The 10,023-nt window shown below is 46.7% G+C and overlaps 3 protein-coding genes across 3 annotated transcripts; 1 reads left to right on the top strand and 2 right to left on the bottom strand.

The window, feature by feature from the left end:
* Nucleotides 1-773: 773 nt before the first annotated feature.
* Nucleotides 774-2,042, bottom strand: LACBIDRAFT_334759 (uncharacterized protein; the record flags this gene model as incomplete). The annotated part of the gene is made up of 5 exons (XM_001889575.1): nt 774-784; nt 851-907; nt 1,176-1,197; nt 1,701-1,725; nt 1,855-2,042. The coding sequence occupies 5 exons, from the start codon at nt 2,040-2,042 to the stop codon at nt 774-776; spliced, it is 303 nt and encodes a 100-aa protein (XP_001889610.1).
* Nucleotides 2,043-2,562: 520 nt separating this feature from the next.
* LACBIDRAFT_334760 (uncharacterized protein) lies at nt 2,563-5,435 on the bottom strand (the record flags this gene model as incomplete). The annotated part of the gene is made up of 11 exons (XM_001889576.1): nt 2,563-2,955; nt 3,028-3,117; nt 3,500-3,546; nt 3,642-3,805; nt 3,912-3,942; nt 4,167-4,268; nt 4,306-4,334; nt 4,435-4,475; nt 4,620-4,845; nt 4,917-4,978; nt 5,346-5,435. The coding sequence occupies 11 exons, from the start codon at nt 5,433-5,435 to the stop codon at nt 2,563-2,565; spliced, it is 1,275 nt and encodes a 424-aa protein (XP_001889611.1).
* Nucleotides 5,436-6,002: 567 nt separating this feature from the next.
* On the top strand, nt 6,003-6,735 carry LACBIDRAFT_315267 (uncharacterized protein; the record flags this gene model as incomplete). Its single annotated transcript, XM_001889538.1, has 2 exons — nt 6,003-6,126; nt 6,179-6,735. 2 exons carry the CDS (start codon nt 6,003-6,005, stop codon nt 6,733-6,735), a joined length of 681 nt encoding a protein of 226 aa, XP_001889573.1.
* Between the last annotated feature and the right edge of the window lie 3,288 nt (nt 6,736-10,023).

Here is a 10,023-nt window from a genome sequence, read left to right on the forward strand (position 1 = left end):
TCCCTGCCCCCCATTCCTTTAGTCATACAATGTTCAGGTGCCACGTCACTAGAAGACGTGGCAACCAAATGACGAATGACAACCAATTCGCTGTTCGTCGTCCGGACTGACACGACACAACAACGGTGCAACACCAACACAGGACAGCGACGACTCAACAACAATACAGAACTACCATGCGACTACGACACGGGACACGGATGTGCCACGTCATCCCAGATGGCGACAACACATGCCGTCATCACCGTCCACAGTAGACAGGTGAGCACATCACATTGTAAGCCCCACCAGCTCCTCTTGTTCCCCTTTCTAATAGCCACAACCCACCTAGCGGCCATCATAACCACCGCCATGTCACCACCTCGCCCTCTGCTACATTGAGCAATGTGACCTGACGACGATGATGACAACACACGACAATGGCTACATGATGATGGAGATGGATGGACAACGACGATACAGGTGGCAGCAATAACGGACGACCACAACCACAGTGCACAACACGACGAAAATGACCATGACGATGGACGATGCAAAGACAATGATGACGGACAACAACATCAACAACGCTTGAGTGCTCCCTCCCAAACCTGAATGAGGATACCCTGGTGTCCCTTCATTCATGTGTAATGTTATCCATTATTTTCACCTTTCATACTTTCTTGGATATTGGCTTTAAGCCTCTTTATTAGTGTGGCTGTTATTGTAGACCCCCTTGTATTAGATAGTCGAAATGCCATTTATACCCCTAATTTAATTTGGAAACAAGAAAATTAGTGGCCATCTACAAAGAAATCAGTAGATTCAGTACACACAAGTAGCTCTGGTAGCAAGGTGTACCAGTGCCTACCTAAGTGGAAGGACGGTGTACCGAGGGCTATCAGGTGCAAGGGAAGAACTACCCGGGCTACTGAGATGTCACAGTAAACTACCGGAGCGACTCATGGGGGGGACTAGACTACCAGGGTATTATAAATACTAGAGCTACATTGACCTACTGACTCAAGAGATTTTCTCCTGATGCACTTGCGTGCTAATTTTCACGCATGTCACGCAACTTGCACGCTTGCCACGCAAGTACTACGCAGATGATGGTGCACGCGTGTACTATCCTGGCAATATTCTGTGCCAATGTAACGAAAAATAGACTGTTGTGTGTAGATTAAAGCACCTACTAATAGCTACTATATCACTATACTACAATAAGGACAGTCAGAAGATGACTTTCCAACGGAGGTCTGAATTCATCCGTTTTCCACACCACTCAAGGGTGATTAAACTCTGCCAAAAGTGAGCGCGACGCCTGAAAGTACACTGCACAATGAGTAAATCTGGCGTACATAGAATAAAGATGGAATATAACAAGTTTTTGTTATTTAATTAAAGTGGGCACAGTATCAATTCTGATGATGTAATGTTTCCCACCTTCAGGGAACAAAATCCGGTCCATTTGGGCTCTATATTCACGCAAATGACCTCCACACTGATAGCCCCTTTCTCTGAAAACAATTTAAATGTGTAGAACTAAAGAAAGGCTTCCTACCCATCCCAATTTTTTTGAGAAATAATGGCAGGAACATCCTCTAATAAGTCTAACAAAACGACAAAGTGAAGACAGGATTAGACAAGATTGGCTTTCAGGTCAGTAAGCTTCGTAAGAATTTATACAAGGTTGCGTAGCAAGAGAAGTGATTTCATACCATGATATTATATCGTCGGATGGAACTGTTCAATAAAATGTTATTAATGACGGATGGAGAAAAAAAAGGTGATGTTCTTCACCAGGGTTTTTACAGCGGTTTACCCTTTGAAATGTTACTAAAGATATAGAAACAAAAAGGGGATGTTCCTCACTAAGCGTTTGTACAGCATCTCCAGCACTTTGCCCAGATTTCATGCCATGAGTACCATCCATCGCCACATCTTTCAGGTCCCGGAGTGCAGTAGCCAGTACAATATCCGTGATCAACGCCGCCTGGGCCCGGGGCAGAGTAGACGAGTGGGGCGAGGCAGAGGAGTATGGCGGTCAAGGTGAACTTCATGATAATATGGTTCTAGACGGTGGGTGAATCACTTGAGTTTGGAGAAATGTTCTTTTATTTTGAAAGACGTTCGACGTGTTCGTACGGAGGCTTTATGAAAGCCATATCACGATGTGTCCCCGATTTGTCACTGAAGTAATACGTGTCACGTCTCATTATCATTGCAAATTCACTGGTTCTGGAATAATATTCCAACAACGGCACATTAAAGCTATATTTTTGGAAGGGCCTCGTTAAGAGCTTTGTTGTAGTATAAATTTGGATTTTATAAGCTGTAAAATTATGCCGAAGTCACTTAGCTGCGCAAACCTCATTGGTCACCATATATTAATATACCTCACACAAACCATAATCTCACTCGGAAATCTCGTCCTTACCATCGAGAAAACCAATTTTAATGCCATATGCGTTTATAAAGACAGTGGGAGATTCAGGCTCTGAATGTGTTTGAAGAGACATAAATTGAAGGTTTTGACAACTTACTGACCGAGTGTACGACACGCGTTAGTGACAATCAAGATCAACAAGTGTCGCTCTGTCTGAGGTTTCGAGATGGGCGACGGCGGTTTCTTCCTGTTGTTTGGGACTTGGAGCCAGTAAAGACAGGAGGGCTGGATTCGGAAAAGGGCGCCGCGCCGCGTCGGGAACAGGTTCGTTCATCTCGGATCCTGCACAAAGCCAACCAATTAACTCGTGGTCGCGACGGAGCGCTCATGTCGTGCCAAACACAAGAAACTCCGGTGGTGCACAGATGTCCCGTTCTGCTTCCAGCATTTGATACGATGGGCAGGACTTCGGATCCTCGATCGTAGTCATCCCGTCGGCGATCGTAAGTTGTGACGCTTTTTGGCGGTCCAACATTCGACACGGCACATGGAGTATCCGACACATTACCAACATCATATCGTGCAGCCTAAAAAATCAATAGGTGTCTAGTAAATGTAGTTTTACTATCCGTCGTATTTCACCTATGTATACCTCCTACCGAGGGCTCAAATTGAACCTTGTCTTCGACGGCTTGGAATTGTTCCGCTGGACGTCTCTTGTTCCCTGCGAGAGAATTGACAGTGACGTGCTACCATCGCCATTATTGAGCTGGAAGGAAGGTCAAGTGAAAGCTATCCGGGGCCCAGGTTCTGAAGCCCCGACGAATCGAGGACCTTTGCTTCGAAAATCGGAGTTGGCGAGCCCCCCAATTGCCTATCGTCAGAGACTTCTGTTTTATTGTGTTTTGTTTCTGCTATGAAGGGCATGACTGCTTCATGTCGGATTTTGAATGCGTTAACGAGCGCGGTGATTTCTTGAACTATAGTTAGTTCTTCCCATCAGAAATTCTCCCGATACTCCATGGATTTATAGCGATCCTTGAACAATTTCTTCAGATCAGCTTCAGTGTTGGAAGGTCACTCACATGGAAATTATAGAAGACAGAAGTCCACTTCAATCCCCAATCTCACCGAGTTGAAAGCGCGGAAAATCACGGGGCAGCTTAGCGGCATATGTTCTGGACGCCAATCCATCTTCCTATGACGGCACATCTTCCACTTGTAGCTGGTACCTCTCTAGCACCGAGTTTCGTCTTACGAGAAAAGTTCTCACCTTTATAATTGAACGCGCCCAACGCCAAACAGTCGGCGTTGGGCAGGTATGATGTCGCATTTCTATCCCCGAGGATGCGAGTGATTCCCTCCCATCTTGACACAGTCACTCGAACACCACGGATGATCCGTAACGTGGTGACTAGAGCCCACTCGACGGAGGACCTGAAGGGAATTAGTAGAAGCATCCACTCCAGATTGATATCATCATAAAGACTCGGAAGGACCTTTTTTTCCCCCCCTTTCCGTTGATGTTCTTTGGAACGCTTACGGTGCAAGTTTGATTATTCCGTCGGTGCACGCTATGACACCTTCCGGGGATGATCATATTATACATAAATTTTTTTGAGGCTTCCAGGACCTTGACCTTCGTACGCCGCGGGATTGGCCCATACAAGTGACTTGGAAGTTGGAAGTGTTCTGGATGCGGAAAAACGAGGATGGTGGTGGGTTCAGGGTTTGGACCAAAAATGTCACGCATGTCACGTCGCACACTGTACACGTGATTTGCTCTCTCCCTGCTCACCCTTCCCACCAGCGCCATCCCCCCACAAACCTCTTACACATTCTACCCATTGAACTGACGCCTTCGTTGTTGCGCCAATGGCGTATGGGTCTCCACCTTCATCTAGTAATGGAACGAGGAATCGTTCCGTGTATCTCACCTTTTTTCGTTCCCTTATCAAACACTGCACTGTACAGTAAGTAATAAGAAGCCTTCTCCCTCTCCGATGAAAGAACCTCTGTGACAGTACAAAGTTCAGTGAAACTTTGTTTACTCTCAGCCAACGCACAGATGACATATGGACCGCCAGGCTCGTCTAGTTCGAGTAAACTGTATTTGTAAAGGCAATGTAAAGGACGGTCGTTTTTCCTACTTCAGAAGTGCTGACAATTTCCACTGCACAGTTCAGTTCACCTCTCCATGTTGTGAAGTCTCCTACTAGCACCATGTTGACGACCACAGCGAGTTTCTCACAAGTTTGGCTCGTGATCCCTCCAACGTCACCCTTTTTCGTTGATGCGTCGTAGTGAATTCAGAAAGGCGCGTTTTGGTGGAGGAAATTGTCAGCTGAACTAGTGAGTTTCCATGTGAATCATTCGTTACAATCGTCTGACACAAGAACGCCAGCATCTGCAAGGTTTTGCCCCCAGAGGGCGCTGCGAACACGTTGTCTTGATTTGGGCAAGGACTCGCATACACCCTATAACGCGCCTTCAAATCAGAAGTCGGCCTTCGCAAATTAGCTATAAACGATGGCTACGTGTAACCTACCGAATCGGCCCGGCCGATGGCACAGGATTGGGTTGCTGTGACGCAAGATAGATGGTTGTCCCCTGTTCAAGGTTTCTTAACAACAGTTGAGTCTAAGCTCCTTACTTGCCTATATTCTCATACCGCTCAGCTTTCTCGTCGTTTGTCTGCCGAACTTGCCCCTGGCATTTTGAGCGAGTTGCACACGTGCTCAGGCGTCGAATGCTTTCTCGAATCTCTGCTCGTCACTACCTCCACGTCGTGGTGACTGAAATGATCCACCTAGCTCCCTGCTCGTCATTTTGCTTAAAAATATTTCTTGTCCGAACGAAACGGCTGTACCCTAGCGGAGGCGTACAACAACCTCCTACCCCCTCAGGCTCCGGCTTCCCCTGGACTGTATGGGCCTCCATCCAAACCGGCCCGAATCTCGAAATAACGCGTAGTTACTTTGTCAATACGCTGAGTGATGCCCCGAGCATCTTCGAGGGAAAAGCTTGGCGCAACGCCTACAAAAACGATTGTCTTGTTCCTCGTCATGATATCAGCTTGAAGAAATTGAAGAAATTTTGGGAGTTTAGCTTTGCGGTGTCTTCGCTTCGGGATTCTGTCTCGAGCACGGGGACGGGGGATGGGGGACGGCAGCATACAGATATCAGTGACCAGTTTGGATTAGGAGGGAAAACAGGGTTAGGTGAATGTGCGCACGAGGGATTTTATCTACAAAGGTGTGTCGGAACTTCGTCGATTATCCACTGGGTGCTCACTGACATCGTTCCCCTCAGTTTTTTCGTCGTTCGTCCCGCCCAACGATTTTAACCCCGCATATATAGGCCTCCTTGAAAGCACAAGGAAAACGACGCTAAAAGCGCAGAATGGCGTTCGAAGTTGTTGAAGTTCCGTGTTCTGGCAACAATGTACTTCGTTGTCGATGATTGCCCATGCTAGCAATCAACCGAGGGATCTTTACCAAGCTGTCGTGTTGCTCAGCTTTCCGTCCGTTGAAACGTTGAAGTGCGGTGCGGTCAGTGGATAGAAACGGTTCCAGTAAGTTGCCAGTAACCTTCGTGAATATACGTCTAACTCCTTTCGTTGGATGCGCCCAGGATGCGCCCAGTCAGAGCTTCGGAAAACCGACGTATTGTATTTTGCAAATTGGTCGCAGTCTTTCCTGTTGTGAGGCATCGTTATTTTCATGATCCCATTGTTAATGGTTTGTGCTGTTTAACAGGTGAGCACTCATGGTTTGGCTGACGCTTCCCTTTCTAAAGCACCATTACCAGAGGGTCGTTCACTCACCCATACCAACTCCGGAACTAATCAGCTGCCCCGTGCTCCGCGGCGATGCTGTCGTTTGGTCCGCACTCCGCCGCTCCACCAAACGGGTCGCCCTAACAACAATAATCCGACGGTAATGTGTCGGATACTCCATGTGCCGTGTCGAATGTTGGACCGCCAAANAGCGTCACAACTTACGATCGCCGACGGGATGACTACGATCGAGGATCCGAAGTCCTGCCCCATCGTATCAAATGCTGGAAGCAGAACGGGACATCTGTGCACCACCGGAGTTTCTTGTGTTTGGCACGACATGAGCGCTCCGTCGCGACCACGAGTTAATTGGTTGGCTTTGTGCAGGATCCGAGATGAACGAACCTGTTCCCGACGCGGCGCGGCGCCCTTTTCCGAATCCAGCCCTCCTGTCTTTACTGGCTCCAAGTCCCAAACAACAGGAAGAAACCGCCGTCGCCCATCTCGAAACCTCAGCCCTGGGCAACTAAGCAAAAGAAGAAGAAGAGCTTCAAGACCCTTCAGGATGCCAATTCGGAATATGGTATGACAACAGGAACAACGATCTGAGCGACTTGTCCGATCTGGAGCTTTCGCCACCAGCGGGGAGGTGCATGAGAAAGTGGGGTCGTTCTGTATCACCGCCACCAACTGTGACCGTCGAGGAGCCTGTGAGGACAAAACGAAGATTGGTATACACGCACGTTCCTATGCTCCGATATTCCCCCGCTGTTTTTCACCCCACTTTCTTTTTTGAAATGTAGAGAGCCCCAGGAGTTCAGAATCCGGCTGTCGTTACGGCGCCTGCCCTCCCGTCCCCACAGGAAGAAGTTTCTGTTTCAGTTGTTCAGAAGTCCCCAGCTGTTCAGAAGGCCGCTGATGGGCCTGCCAAGACTTGTCAGAAAAAGCGCAAGTACCTAGTTGATTCTCGTCATCAATCCACTGTTGGTCGGCCTTCTTGCGTTGCTTCGGACTGTGTTTTCCTAATCCGACTGGCTTTTTCGTCTTTGGCCCCGTATGTTCTGGCATCTCTTTTGGATTCGCTCTTAGGCAATTGCAACTATCTCCTCCTTGGCTAATTATGGACGTTTGTCGCCGTGGAGATTGTACATAACTCTATCCCATTGCCCAAGTCATCCGTACATCTGATGAAGAGACTTCTGTGATGATGAATGGTTGGACTGGGAAACGGCTGCTAGCGAACGGAAAAACGAATGGTGCTTTCCTGCTGCTCTGGCCTGGCTTGAGAGTCGGCGGCAATGCGTCAGACTTTTACACAAGCCAGTACAGAGAGCACTGTATTTGAACAGATGGGAACCAAATGAGAACACAAAATTTTTATGAAGCGATACCGGGTGACTTGCGTAATAGGCTGGGATACTCGGCGCCGGCCCTTCGCATCTGTATACGGCATTTGTGTCTAGAAAGCCCAACAGTACATACTCTTCACAAAGATTCCCTTAAAAATGGGACTGTATTTTCAAGCTGAATTTATAATCCAAGGAATTCAAAGACACCCAGAGTCCCTCCTCGCTGTAAGAAAGTAAAATTGAGGACAACTCGAGAAAATTTAAAAGTTGAAGCGGAAGCAAATTCACGATGGTAGCGCGTCATATAAACGATCAAACGCCACGAATAGGGTCAACTTTGGCATTTTATTTATAGATGGGGACTCGCAATTATCTGACTGTTTACTTATTAGCACCAGTTCAACGGAGTACGAAAACCCAGATGGGTCAATTCATTCAAAGAATCTAGGCCCCCTTTGACAAAAAAAAAGAAAATCGGAACGATGTGCACGTGCATAAGTGAGTATCTCCGATTCTCCTTGGAGTGAATTGTTCGTTAACGTATGGAAGTAATGAGTAAACGACTAGGTCCTGCGAGAGTGGGGGTATGAATAGTACATGGTTTTCCCACCGCGACGTCAGGTACATACCGTGATTTAACAGCTTGCGGTATAACGTTGTGGACACCCCAGATTTTTTGTTGGAACTTGGCCGGGTGCCGGGTGAGTGGGATGGAGTGGGATATAGTTGGGATGTCTTGTGAGTGGTTTGTGTTGCAGTAGTGATGAACTTGCGAGCCGATTCACTTAATTCATGATGGCCTGCGAGTTGATGTTGATTTTCGTATAGTAACTCTCAACTCAATGATTTTTTTATATCTTTTTCTTTTTTTCTTCACTCAGCTCTGTCCCACAACGGAGATAATATACCTTAAGCATCGGCAGGAGTAGTCGCCGACATCGTGTTTGTGATTGAGGTTCGGCATGGAAATTATTATTAACCGAAAAATTTCCAACGCCTTTCATTGAACGTTGATTGATACCTTCCCGTAAGGATCTGAAGACGTCTGAAGTTTTCAAACGTCTTCAGATCATGCCAAGTCGTCGTCAGCCGAGATGCCGAGCCTCCATCAACATCAATTTCAAATAGTTTGGTGTCTTCAGATTTCTTCAGACTGTAAAATCTACAGAGGCCTCCCGACCCCTCTGCAGACTGAAATTTTGTCTTCAAACGTCTTCAGATGGTCCGATCTGAGATGCCATTATCCCGAGCTACCTTGTCCCGTCCCGCCCCTGCTTATGTCATCTATCCCCCTCCCCTCCCGCCTCGCTTCCGCCTATCTACATCCCGCTATACCAACCTGAAGCTTCATAATTGCTATAATTCTTCATGCAATCTTTAAAATGATGCTGACAGGCCTGTATGTGCTAATAAATCCTAGGAATAGCCCTATTTTTGATTCTAAGCTTTGTTGTTAAATACTCCACTGTTGTAACTTGGCCAACGGATTACACAGGTGTAAGGGCTAATCTAATGACATAGTTTTGCGGCCAGGGGAGGTAAATAAACTACGAAATGGGTGAAGGAATGGCAGGGACTCTCAATACCAGTTGATGAAATCTGAAGTTTCTAGATTCTGAAGTTAGGCTTACGGGCTGAAGATTTGATGGTGGCGTCGTCTTCAGATTCGGACTTTAAAATCTGAAGACGTCTGAAGATTTCAGATGTCTTCAGATTCTTACGGGGAGGTATCCAATCAACGTTCAACGAAAGGCGTTGGAAATTTTTCGGTTAATAATAATTTCCATGCCGAACCTCAATCACAAACACGATGTCGTGTCTTGACTCTTGCGTGCAGCTCCTTGGCCAGATGGCGGATATCTTCTAAGTTCTGGGTTGCCTTTTGCCTGCCCTTGTGGGTCATTGCTTGAATTAGATCATGGTGATGTATATAGAGAGCGATCAGAGTCCTAGTTTTTCGAGATCCAGGCACGTAGGTCGGGTCATCGGCCCTCTGGCTAGAGGGAGGCACGGGAAACATTGCCCAATATTATTATTAGTATTACCAATTGGGATATCTTGAGAAAGTGCGATACTTTTTCTTTTCAGGCGCATTCTGATTATATTCTCAAAGTTTTTCATGTGGGGCAAGTCATGGGATTCTTTCAAATCCGGCCCAAGGAGTTTGCTACGAAAGCCGAAATATTCCAAGCACTTTCATGTTTGTGATATTCTAGTAAAGGTTGCGCCATTGAGTAAAATTAACAGGAAAATGGTATCCTTTGTTTTCGGAGGCGATACAAAATTGATAAATGTTGATAAAAAGGGCGGGAAAGGATGGAATTTCTGAGAGAGGACTAATTATTCAAATGACTTTCTTCTTTGTGGGAAGGCAAAAAAATATTGACAAGAAAGATCACAATGTTCCAGCCAGTGTCGCAATTGCTCTGGCTATCCCGCTCTGAGATATTGTGGTGCAATGTTTCTCGTGAGGAAGGTGAAGACCCGAGAAGGGCGATCATATGATGCGCTCTCGCCAAGTCATGGTG

Source organism: Laccaria bicolor, genomic scaffold (genome assembly GCF_000143565.1).
Source record: "Laccaria bicolor S238N-H82 LACBIscaffold_69 genomic scaffold, whole genome shotgun sequence".
NCBI lineage: Eukaryota > Fungi > Basidiomycota > Agaricomycetes > Agaricales > Hydnangiaceae > Laccaria > Laccaria bicolor.